At 44.4% G+C, this 12,975-nt stretch overlaps 1 protein-coding gene across 1 annotated transcript in view; it reads left to right on the forward strand.

Moving 5' to 3' along the window:
* The window catches only part of DOK5 (docking protein 5), a 150,488-nt gene that overhangs the window by 111,868 nt on the left and 25,645 nt on the right, over positions 1-12,975 (forward strand). Inside the window, exon 6 of the mRNA NM_001123107.1 lies at positions 4,489-4,624. Within this exon, the coding sequence (NP_001116579.1) occupies positions 4,489-4,624 (136 nt within the window). The remainder of the gene's footprint in view (positions 1-4,488; positions 4,625-12,975) is intronic.

A 12,975-nucleotide genomic window follows, 5' to 3' on the forward strand; every position in this document is an offset into this window, starting at 1 on the left:
GTTTCTATTAGTGTAAGGCCATCAGGAAAGAGTCCCGAGGCACTGGGGACGGCTTTGGATGCTGTCAGTCTGCAGAGTCCAAGGTGAAGGTCAGTTGGTAAAGAGAAGGAAAGGCATGGGGACCGTTAAGAGTCAAGCCTTGAGTGTTTGCACGTCTGCGCTGGAGGAACCGTTAGAACACGTTTGCTCTGCGTTGTGTTCTCTCCGGGGAGATGGAGCAGACCTTGCGTTAGTTTACGTAAGACCATTACCTCTTTGATATGCTTTTCTCTTTGCTTCCTTCCTTTTCCCTTTTTTTCCTTTTTCGTTTTCTTTTCCCATTTCTTCTTACTTGCCGTGGGAAGGTGGCCCATTGTGTTGTTTAGCCCACGGCCTCTAGGAACGTTTTTAATGGCTTGTAAAGCTGCTTATGAGACAGTACCAAACAAACCTCTTGGGTTGGGGTGGTGGTGAATGAGATAAAAGAACTCGTGGGCAGAGGTTAGAAGAGGCCGTTTGGAAGAGCATCTGAGGTCAATTTTTGTTCATTATCCACACTTTCTGGGTCATGCTGTCCCACTGAAGGGCATATGCCTTTCAACAGTATGGATGAAAGTCCCAACAATGCAAAGGCCTAATTGCTGTTCTAGTTAAAGCTCTTTAGTGCATTTTTGTCGCTTTAATGCAAACTGGTGGCTTCCCGGCTAGATCTGGTCAAGAAAGGCACTTTGGGCCCCATAACTTAAAAAATGGAAAAAGTTGCCAACATTAAAAATTCAGGTTATTTACTTTTCTAAACACTTTTAAATTATAGTTGAAAAAAAAAATAAATTATAGTTGACTTACCATGTTGTGCCAGTTTCTGCTGTACAGCAAAGTGACCCAGTCATACATATATACCCATTCCCTTTCTCTTTTTTTTTTTTTTTTTTTTTTTGTCATTTTGCCCTTTCTAGGGCCACAACCGCAGCATATGGAGGTTCCCAGGCTAGGGGTCTAATCAGAACTGTAGCCACTAGCCTACGCCAGAGCCACAGCAACTCGGGATCTGAGCATCGTCTGCGACCTACGCCATAGTTCCCACGGCAACGCCGGATCCTCAACCCACTGAGCAAGGCCAGGGATCGAACCGGCAACCTCATGGTTCCTAGTCGAATTCCTTAACCACTGAGCCACGACGGGAACTCCCCCATTCCCTTTCTTATATTATCATCCATCATGGTCTATCCCAAGACACTGGATATAGTTCCCTGTGCTGTACAGTAGAACCTCATTGCTTATCCATTCTGAATGTAATAGTTTGTATCTACTAACCCCAAACTCCCCATCCATCCCACTCCCTCTCCCCTCCTCCTTGGCCACCACAAGCCTATTTTCTGTGACTGTGCATCTTTTTCTGTTTTGTAGATAGGTTCATTTGTGCCCTATTTTATATGCCACATATAAGTGGTATCAATATGATATTTGCTTTTCTATTTCTGACCTACTTCACTTAGTATCATAATCTCTAGTTGCAAAAAAAAAAAAAAAATCAGGTTATTTTATATCAAAGTCAGGATGTCTGGTTTCTCTTAAATAATCAGAGGTGTGGCTACACTGGGCTCACATTTCCTCATGTGAATGCCTGACCAGTCCTGACTGGTGGCTCTTGTCCATTTGCTGCACTCCCTCTGGGTGACTCTGTAGTGTTGTAGGAGGTCCGAGCCTCTTTATCCGATCATGTTCTTTGTATGAAAAGCCCCAATGGCATTTAAGGTTGTGATTCTCTATCCTTTCTGCAGGTGGTAAGTGGTGTGTGTGTGTGATTATGTTTCAGGTCCTTAGGTAGAGGCAAGGGAAGTCCATATACTTTTGAGTTCTTTTTTTTGATCACAATAATTATTTAGATTTTCAAATGTCATCAAAGGATGGTTGTGGATTCATTATTTTAATCAAAAGCAGATATTGGGTACAAGAGTGATTTTCAAAGAGTGGGTCTCACCAGTTGGGTCATAGTATAAATTAAGCACTTCACCACTGGTATTGCAAAATAGAATAGAATATTATCCGTGGGATACACTGATAATAGACAAACGATAGCTAGATGATACATAGATTGACAGGTATACTGGGTCACAGTCTAATCTGTGTTAGTGTGGGTCGCAGTGAGAAAAACTTTGAAGGTCGCTAGACGGTCAAATGTGAGAAACACAGTTGCAGGGTTTGCCATGAATGAGTCATCCTCCAAGTGTTTGTGTGAGTCACAGGTGCCTTCATCCTTTCTGGAACCAAGGTTGGCATCTATGTAAGTAAATAAACAATGACCTCTGCCTTAAAGGAAACAAAAGGCTGCTTCTTCCTCTTAAAGAATTGATTGAGGTTACTTCCTTCTCTTAACAAATCATATTTTCATATTTGATGGGGGAAAAAAAAAGAGTTGTGAAAAACATAAGACCTTGCGGAATTAGGTACCAAGTGATAGAGTCTAATTTGTATGGGGTATCAAATGCAGAAGGCATAGCACCGAGGGCTGAAGTATTGTAGGAAGACTCAGGAATGGAAACGGGACTCGAGTAAAAATGCTTTGAATTTTATTTTCAGTTCGTCATTGGATTAGAGCAACTTAATCATTAAACTCACAAGATCAGCCCCATAAACTAGTTCTTTATATTAGCTTGTTGTAAACGCCTTCTAGTTCTCCTTTTTCTTCCTCTTCCATAGTCCACGTTAGTGAAATTCAAGCTAAGCAGGTTTTGACCAATTAACATGCACTAAGCTATATATACTGTAAACTGCCATATGGCCATGCTGTTGGGCCAACTGTGGAAAATTGGATAAGGATAAATCTTCCTTTTTTTTTTTTTTTTTTTAACCGTATTCATTGCATAGAGTGGAATAGAGAGCATAACTGTAGGTTGGGTTGAGAGTTAGTTTGGTTTCCAGGCTGTGTTAAAAAGTTCTTTAGCTGTGGGCTTCTAGATGTGAGCCAAACCCAGGCATTAGGGCCAGTATTCAGTTTTCCAGCAAGAGAAAATTGAGGTGGAAGGAGTGGAATTGTGTCTTAGAATAATTAAGTAATAGTCCTAGTTGTAAATAATTAATAATGAAATATTGTTTTAAACATGCAAAAACAACCTCTGAGTTTACTGTTGATATACGTACATATCAAAATCGAAACTGTATAGCAGAGGGAACTCTACCCAGGCTTCTGTGATGGTCTGTCTGGGAAAAGAATCTGAAAAGGAACAGACGTGTGTGTACGCGTGTAACTGAATCACTTTGTTGTACAGCAGAAATCATCACCACACTGTAAATCAACTACCTTCAATAAAACTTTGAAAAATAAATTTAAGAAAACAAAATCAGAACTTCCAAAATTACCCATTATGGTATGATTTTGTCCAAGGTCTTTAAAAATGTTTAGAGTAATTCAGTATATTTGCTAATTATATATGCCCACTATGTGTATATCTGTACACAATACACACACACACACACAGAGCAGTAAAATACATTTATTTGGCTCTTGCCTAACTATGTATACCAACCCTCCCTTTTAATGACATTCATTTCTGTTTTTTAACAGTCTGAGGTGAAAGTGTGCCCCCTCTTAATCTTTCACATTAAGTGCAAAACCTGTATCCCTTTCCTTGAGTAACTTCTCTTTATGTCCTGCACATTCATTCTGCGCAGCGATGGTCATTAAAAAAAATTCTTAGCTGCCTTTGGCTCACCTCCCTGAGTGAAAGCCGGAGTAACATTTGATCTGTGGTTTTGGAAATGAAATCATTCCTCAAGACGTGGTCTGTGAGGAAAGTTAGCACAGAATCCGAGACTCACAGACTCCTTTTTTGGCCTCTGAGCTGCGGGGCACAGATTCTGCTGCGTCTCTGATTCATGGACGGTCCTGGGCAGCTGCACTCAATCTTCTCCAAGAGTGGTGTGGGGGGCAGGGGGGGTTTACGGAGGCTCGAGAAACAGCTTTTTTCTTTTTTTTTTTTTTTGTCTTTTTGTCTTTTTGTTGTTGTTGTTATTATTTCTTGGGCCGCTCCTGTGGCATATGGAGATTCCCAGGCTGGGGGTCGAATCAGAGCTGCAGCCGCCGGCCTACGCCAGAGCCACAGCAACTCGGGATCCGAGCCGCGTCTGCAACCTACACCACAGCTCACGGCAACGCCGGATCGTTAACCCACTGAGCAAGGGCAGGGACCGAACCCGCAACCTCATGGTTCCTAGTCAGATTCGTTAACCACTGCGCCACGACGGGAACTCCGAGAAACAGCTTTTTTCTTAAGCTTCATGGCCAAGACCGCTGGGCACCATGTTGGCTTAGAGTGTTGGGTTCCCCACCCATGTGCATAACCACCCACGGGACATTCTGCTTCTCGTTAATGTTGTTCAGTGCATGCGAACAAGAATCCCAATCTGCTATGAAATGAAGGAACCCAGTCCCAGGGAGTCTTCCAGGCCCTCAGTGCGCTGAACTCCTAGGAGCTGATGTTCAGAGGCTCTCTGTCTTTATTTTCACAGGATGTGTGAGACTGGTGAAGGGCTGTTTATCTTTCAAACGCGAGACGGGGAGGCCATCTACCAGAAGGTCCACTCTGCTGCCTTGGCCATAGCTGAGCAGCACGAGCGCTTGCTGCAGAGCGTGAAAAATTCAATGGTACGTTTGGAATTTCTTGCTTATGACCCAGTGTTTGCCGCTGGAGAATGTGGTCTTGGAATCTGTGTGCTGAAAATGTGGTCCGTGTTTTGGGGGGCAGAGGGCTTACTCCTAGATGCAGCACTGCATTACTTGGATTAAATGCCATCCTTGGAAAGCTGGATGTGGCCAAATGGTAACACTGTGGCCGCACGCCCCTCATCATTCGTTTCCCCACTTTTGTGCCTCAGTTGTTGCATGTACGTGTCTTAATCAGTGTGAGCACCTTGACTGGGTGATGTATAAAAAATAGACATTTATTAATTTCTCCCCGGGAGTCCAAGGTCAACAACCAAAAAACCCAGTAATGCGTTGGGGGACAAAGAAAACCTATCCGTAAGACTCCATCCTGCCCCCAGCGCATCCTCTAGGGGATAAACCTTCACAGTCATCAATGTAGAAAGACACCACAAGCACAAAGATGCACGAGCAACACAAACGCTGTCTCAGAAAACCTCCTCTGTTCAGTGCACGGTGCCAAGGACTGTGCACTCTACAGAGAATTATGGTTCCTGAGTCTTCTTTTAAGAACAATAAATTTACAAAATCTGAAATGGCATGCAAGAGTTGAATAATGCAAATCGTGCATTATGGCTGCAAATACACACATAGAGATTCGTATCTGGAAAGAAATCTGCAAACCCAAAAGGAGCTGGGTTGGCATGGTAAGGTTAGGGCTAATTTGAAAATATGATTTAACCAAGTAGGGAGGTTGGATTTAAAGAAGGGGAAAAGCATGCCAGTCGTATAATCTATTCCCCAAACAGCCCCAGGTGGCTCCCAAATGACCTGTGCGTGCAGTGCTCTGGGATTTTGGAGTGCTGCACGCAAGGGTCAGCAAAACCTTCAGTAAAGGGTGAGATGGAAAATGTTTTAGGCTCTGAGGACTGAGATGGCCTCTGTTGCAACTCCTTAGCTCTGCTGTTGTGGAGCAAAAGTTACATAGGTAATGTGGAATCAAGTGGATACGGCTGTGTTTGAAAAGAAACTATATTAATGGATACTGAAATTCAAATTTCATGTAATTTTTATGTATCATGAAATATTCTCCTGATTTTCCTGTAACCATTTAAAAATATTCTTTCTGAACTGATAGAGTCTTGCTATCCATTTCTCCACATGCTTCCTGATTCTGAATATTGCAGTAGAGATAGGCAAATTCATAAATGGACAGATGGATGGATAGATAGATAGATAGATAGATAGATAAAAAGAAAGATAGATTAGATCGAGAGTTGAATTCAAGAATTCCCACCGTGGCTCAGCAGAAACAAACCTGACTAGTATCCATGAGGACACGGGTTCAATCCCCGGCCTTGCTCAGTGGGTTAAGGATCCAGCATTGCCGTGAGCTGTGGTGTAGGTTGCAGACGCGGTTTGGATCTGGCGTTGCTGTGGTTACAGCTCTGATTTGACTCCTAGCCTGGAAACTTCCATATGCTGCGAGTGCAGCCCTAAAAAGACAAAAAAAAAAAAAAAAAAAAAGTAGCATTCAAGACATTCAAGACATTTTGAACTTAAAGGCCAACTTGTCATTGCATTCAAGTTGTGAAGTCACACACACATTCCATTAGATGCCTTTAAAGTCTGAAGAAGTTGTGTTCCCCCCCTCCAAGATTACCGCTTTGTAAAGCCATCAATTAGCATAAATTGTTATGTACTTGGAAGGCAGGTTCGACACACACGCTTTTCCATTTACAACCTCCTCATTATTTCCACTAAAAATTAATCAGGAATATGAGTAATTCCTTCAGATCATCCCTTGGCAAATGTAACTGGAATATAATGTTGTTTGCTTTTAATTTACTGTATGCTTAACAAGCTCTGCAAAATGAATGTGATTTTTAAAGTAAAAACATCCTGTTTTAGATGGAAATGAGTAAGCTTCAAAACCGGATCTGAATCTCCAAGGCAGTTAAAGTGGGGATTGTGAAATGCTTACAAATCAACATCCTTGAATCAGTCTTGGATTAGAGGAGAAAAGAGATACTGGGCTACAATGAAATGCGGGAAGGTGACCCAACTGGCCTTAAGTTTTCTGGTCACTGAGGGTGGAGCCACACAGAGTAGCTCTGTTCTCAACTAGGAGTTGTCTTTATGTAACTCCCGGCTTCCCTGAGATGCTCAAGGCTGTAAGTAGAGAAAGATGGTGAAGCTAACCTCATTATTAGGAATCCCTAACCTGCTCTTCGCTGCCACTGCTGTAAAGCTCTCAAGACAGCCTCTTCACTGGGGCACCCATGACAGTTTGCAATTGCAGCCTTGGGTGCGTTGGTTTGGATCTGACTTATGACCCTGAAGCCCAGAAGTCATAAAGAAGAGACTTGTGGGTCAGATAATAATAATAATTTTTTTGGTTATCATTATTGCTATTAGTGTGGTAGGCTAGAACACATCTTCAGCCATGGAACCTGTAGACATTACCTTAGATGGAAAAAGGGGCTTCGCAGATGGGGTTACGGGAAAGTCTTGAGATGGGATATTATGCTGGATGGGCCAGGTGGACCCAGTGTCATCACAGGGTCCTTGTAAGAAGGCAGCAGGAGGCGTCAGAGCCAGACGGAAAGTGATCTGACAATAGAAATAGAGGGACAGAGATTTGAAAAGTCTGCCCTGATGATTTTGAAGGTAGAAGGAGATGCGTCCCAAAGGATGTAGAAACTGGACAAATACAAGGAAATGGATTCTCCCCTGGGGCCTCCAAGAGGAACCAGCCTGGCAGACACCTTGACTTGAACCCAGTGAATCTGATTTTAGACTCTGACCTCCAGAGCCACAGGAGAATAACTTTGTGTTGTTTCAAGCCCCCAAGTTGTGGTAATTTGTTACGATAACCACAGGTAACTCGGGTAGTCAAGCTGTATCATGTCTTTACTCTGTAACAGAATATTGTAAGGGCTTTGTGTGTCCTTTCCAACCCGCACAGTGACCTTTGGATTAAGGCCCAGCTCCCCCAGCGTGGAAGTAGTGGGGCTCAAATTTGGAGCAGGTGTGCTGGGATAACCCCCCTCTTGAGGCTTTATCGCAGAATCCAGCCCCCAGACGTGTTTTGTCTGCCCTGCGTGAGATCAGCTCACTGCCGTTCTAAAAATTCGTGGCTCGTGGCTGACGTTGAAAAGTTAAGAGGTTTCACGTAAAATTCAGATTCCTGTATCTTGAAAAGTGCCCTGTGTGGCAACCATCAGAAACGCTTGGTGGCATCTCCCTTCTTCAGGTAGAATAGGGATCTTCATTTCTCCACAGTCTCCACCACTCTCTATTGTCACTCAGCAGGTGGCCCTTCTCTGGGCATTTGCTACCCATGCTGTGACCAATTGCTATCCTGCCTGTGTTACCACCTGTATCAGTTTTCTCTTGCTGGGTAACAAAGTGCCACACACTCTGCACCGTAAAACAATACACATTGATTATCTCATAGTTGTTGCGGGTCGGGAGTGTTTGAGTGGCTTTCTGGAACCCCCAGCTTCAGGTTCTCCCGAGGCTGAGATGCTCCAGTCTGATCTGAAGGTTAGTCTGGGGAAGGACCCACTCTCCAGGTCACGGTGGTTATTGGTGGAATCTAGTTCCTTGGGGCTGTAGTTCCAAGGACCTCAGTTTCTTGTTCGCTATTAGGTGGAGGCCACCCTTAGCCCCAGAGGGCTCCCTTGCTTGGTTCCTTGCCACCGATGGGCCTTCTCCACCCAGCCACTTGCTTTATCAAAGCCAGCACAAAAGCCTGCCCTTGTAGAATGGGGGCCACAGTCCTGGGCACCCTAGCCATGACCGTGACATCCCGTCACCCTGTCATGGGCTTTTGATTGGAAGTAAGTCACAGCCAGGGGAGGGGACCACGAGGGTGTGCACCTCTGCAGGGGACACCGTGGGTGCCACTTTGGTATCTGTCCCCACACATTGCAAACTTCTGGAATTGTGTTTATTTAGTGCTTTGATTTTCCTTGAGGTTTCACCCAAGAGAAAGCGTGACGTATGTTTCCAGCCCGAGGGGGTTTGGCTAATATAACCATTGACTTATGATTTATGTGCCAGGCTCTTCATAACAACAGCCGCTCATCAAGCCACGTGACTTGCTCCTTCTCAAATCCTCACGGTAGCTCTGTGAGCTAGATTCATGCATTTGTTCTCATGCATTTGTTCATTCAGAAAGGTTTATTGAGGACTTAATATGCTCTGTTACGTGATCGAGGATATAGCGCTAATGGGCAGGAGAAACCCGCTCCCTTGGGTCTTATAATTCAAGGGAGTGTTATTCATGACCCTTGACCTGGAAGGAGTCACTGCCCAGCTCTTATAGATTAAAAAAAAAAAATCGATGCTGACGGTGGCTAAGTCCCTTGAGCCCTGGTGCTCATCGCTGTTGGAGCCCAGAAGGCAGGCTCCTCTCATCTGGCTCCTAAACCTCGGCCCCTGCCCACAAGACTTTACTCCCGAGAAGGGTTTTAAAGGCTTTGTGTTTCTCTTACATCCTCCCTGAGCACTGCCAGTGTTTTCAAATGGTCCTGAACATCAGAGCACCTTTCACAAATACATACCAACTTGGAGTATATCTAAAAAAGAAACAGACCTGGCGTTCCCATCATGGCTCAGCGGTTAGCAAACCCGACTAGCATCCATGAGGACATGGGTTCAATCCCTGGCCTCGCTCAGTGGGTTCAGGATTCGGCGTTGCTGTGAGCTGTGGTGTAGGTCGCAGACGTGGCTTGGATCCCGTGTTGCTGTGGCTGTGGTGTAGGCAGCTATGTAGCCCTGATTGGACCCCTAGCCTGGGAACCTCCTTATGCCTCGAGTCCAGCCCTAAAAAGACAAAAAGACCAAAAACTAACAAACACACAACTGCTTTTCACAAGAAATCCCATAGCTTTTGGTAACACTCTCACGTCTCCTCATTCTTCCTCCACCTCCTGACTTTTTTTTTTTCTTCTGTCTTTCATTTTAGGCCGCCCTGAGGCGTATGAGCTCCCAGGCCAGGGATCAGATCTGAGCCACAGTCGAGACCTAAGCCACAGCTGTGACAATGATGGATCCTTAACACACTGTGCCGGGCTGGGGATCGAACTTGTGTCCCAGCTCTTCCAAGATGCCCCAGATCCCATTGAGCCACAGCGGGAACTCCCCCGCCTCCTCACTTTTTCAATTCCGTGTGCTATTTATTATTCATTCTAAAGAGGACATACAAGAGGGCCAGCGGACCTGAGGAATGAGGAAGGGCCGAGTGTTGGATGAGCTGGGACGGCAGGAACTGGTCTGCTTGCAAGCTGCCAGCGGCCTCTCTGGAGGAGCTGCAGGGAAACTCCGCTGGGACTGTTTGGGACTCCCTGAGCCACAAGCTATTTTTGCCACCTTGGAGATCAGTGTGTATGACAGAGTCTAATTTTGGAACAAAGAGTGGCAGTGTGGGATGTGCCTCATTCCACAGCCGGGGCCTGTCATTTTTAGACGTTCTTTCCAGGCTAGAGTGACAAAGTGGAGAATGACAGCAATTTCACAGGCTCCCCCGGGGGCTCCACCCGGGGCGACATTGGGGCCCCAGGGTGACGTCTAGTCTCCCTCATCCTCTGCAGCCCTGATTCTGCACCCAGGTTTGAGAGTGGAACCTGAGCTGTTTCTGTGTCCCCTTCTCTTGTTTGTTTAATTGAGAGATTTACTTCCAGATTTGGTTTCGCTAATAAAATTTGTTAATGCATGTGTCAAGTTCAAGTGGAACGCTTCTACAATTCTGGAAATCAAAGTAATTTATATTCATCCTAATTTAAAAAGTAATTGTTTCCACTTTTTTTTTTTTATGTAGAGGGCATTAAAGAAAGCACAGAATCAATTTCACTACCTCTCAGACACTTAAAAAGACCCTTGCCTGCTGGGATTTGATGTGTATAAACACTCTTCTCACCACCTGGTCCCCATTCCTCCACCCACAGAGAAATCAGTTTTTACCTCTACTGATTGGGCTAAGCTACATTTTTTTTTTTTTTTTTTTTAGTGTATTACTTAAAGCAGTCACCGCCTTTTGTTTTGTTTTGTTTTGTTCCTGAAAAAAAATATAAACCCCTTTTATATCCTGGCATACTAATTGTAATTCAACAATCTTTTATTGAAACACCTATCTACTGCTTGCAAAGTAGATCTTGGAGAGAACTTAATGTGTAAAAAAAAAAAATCTTTTGTCTTTTTGAAGGAGCTTGAAATTCCGGTAAGAAGTTATGATTTAAACCCCTCCAAACATGCAACAGTATCATGAGTCTTGTATTTCAGCTTAATGTGGTCTCTTTGGAGGGCAGTTTGTCCCTGTTGATCAAAACTGAATGCATACCTGCCTTTACTCAACAACAACTTCTAGGGGTTTAAAAACACACGAGCAGGAGCAACGATGATGTGGACGCATGCTCGTGGAGTGAGTCACTCCTTTTTTCTTACATTCTGCTGTTCGACGCATATTTTCTGAGTCCTTCTGTCCATGAAGTGATGGGGAGGTGACTGAAGAAGATGAAGTTCCCATTTAGGGGGAGCTTGTGTGTTGTGATAGAAAAAACTAGAAACAGTGTCAGTGTCCACCCAAAGGGAATAATTTGATACCTTGTGCTGTAAAAGGAATGAAACGATTCCGCTAAATAGGGTCACCCTCAGTAGTATCAAAGGTGTGTGAGGCGCATGAATGAGGCAGAGGCAGGGCAGGGGCAGAGTCCCACACACACACTCACTCACGCGCACACACACACACACACACACACACACACACATGCTTTGTAAACTCAGAAGGTGAACATCCAGCAGGATCCAAATATTCCAGGTAGTCCTGGGGGGCAGGACTGTGGTTTGAGGGTTCTGGGAGGGGGCTTTAATATTTCACTGTCTGTCTGTCTCTTCCGTCCATGTTTCTGAAAAACCATGGCTATGTAATTGTATTTATAGGAACAGAAACAGTAGTTGAGCTTGCAGCATAGGGCAAACAATGGATACATGGGTGAGGAAGAGGAAGAGGACGTGCCTTCCACTGGAAGGCATAAAAAACACATAAGAAATAATGGCTCAGTGGGTTCAGAACCTGACTAGTATCCATGAGGATGTGGGTTCAATCCCTGGCCTTGCTCAGTGGGTTAAGGATCAGTGTTGCCACTAGCTGCAGTGTAGGTTGCAAATAGATGTGGCTTACATCTGGCGTGGCTGTGGCTGTGGTTTAGGCCAGCAGCTGTAGCTCCGATTCAGTCCCTAGCCTGGGACCTTCCCTATGCTGTGGGTGGAGCCATACAAAAGAAAAAAGAAAGAAAGAAAGAATGGTTTTTAAAAGCTTGGTAGGGAAGTTTTCAGGTGCTGTAAATGGGGTGGGGTCATCTTTGCAGAGAAGGTTGTGACTGAGCAGAGTTTTCGGATGAACAGGAGTTAGCTACGTGCTACAGCTGCAGCTGCTGGTGATGACAGTGACTCTGACAGTCATTGAAAACCTACTATGTGCTAGGTACTCTGCCGAGCATCATACATGTATTAACTTTAATCTTCAATGTGAGTCCACTGACATGGGCGCTGCCACCCCATTTTTATAATTAAGGAGTTTGAGGTGTGGACACACAGCTAGAAATGATGGAGCCAAGATTCAGATCCAGGTGTTGCTGCCTCCAGTGTCCACAGTGCTGTACTTCCTCGGCTAAAATTAAATTAATGAAATCAGAAGTCATAATAAACACTCTTGGCGAATTCATTAGAAATTAAAAGAGGCTAAGTGTTGTTAAGCTATGTTTACTCATAGAGAATTAAGACAGGCTAAACCCTTTAGGCAGAATAGATGCAGATAGAACTCAGGCTTCCACCTTAAATTTGCTCTGACTTTTGTTTCTGTATATTTGGGGAGGGGAATGTCATGTTCTGAGTCTCTTAAAAAACCTAATTCAGTGGTATCTTGTAATGGTCCTTTCAGTTGACTTGTAATGGTCCTTTTCAGTTGACTACTTTATACCATTTCTCTCCAGAGCTATAAGGTCTTGTCACCTTGCCGTGGTCATAATTTAGCTGATGGCTGTGCCTCTCAGGAAAAGGAGACAAACCAGATGTTGCTCTCAGGTTATAGCTTTGTTTATAAATTCTGACACTCATCTTAATGTTTAATACGGTGGCTCCCTACGTAGGCAATAAACTGAGTACACGATGATGGCAAGACCGCAGGTCATGGTATGAGTTTAAGATGTTCACATGTGAGCAGAGGGTGCAACGGGTTGACCAGATGGGCTTGATAAGCAACACAGTTTTGCCAGTATCGATCATGGCAAAGAGGAGAGAGGAATGGGGACAGGGACTGAGAGATGAATTGTGTCAATTCAATGCCACTT

This window comes from Sus scrofa, chromosome 17 (assembly GCF_000003025.6).
Source record: "Sus scrofa isolate TJ Tabasco breed Duroc chromosome 17, Sscrofa11.1, whole genome shotgun sequence".
NCBI classification, from domain to species: domain Eukaryota; kingdom Metazoa; phylum Chordata; class Mammalia; order Artiodactyla; family Suidae; genus Sus; species Sus scrofa.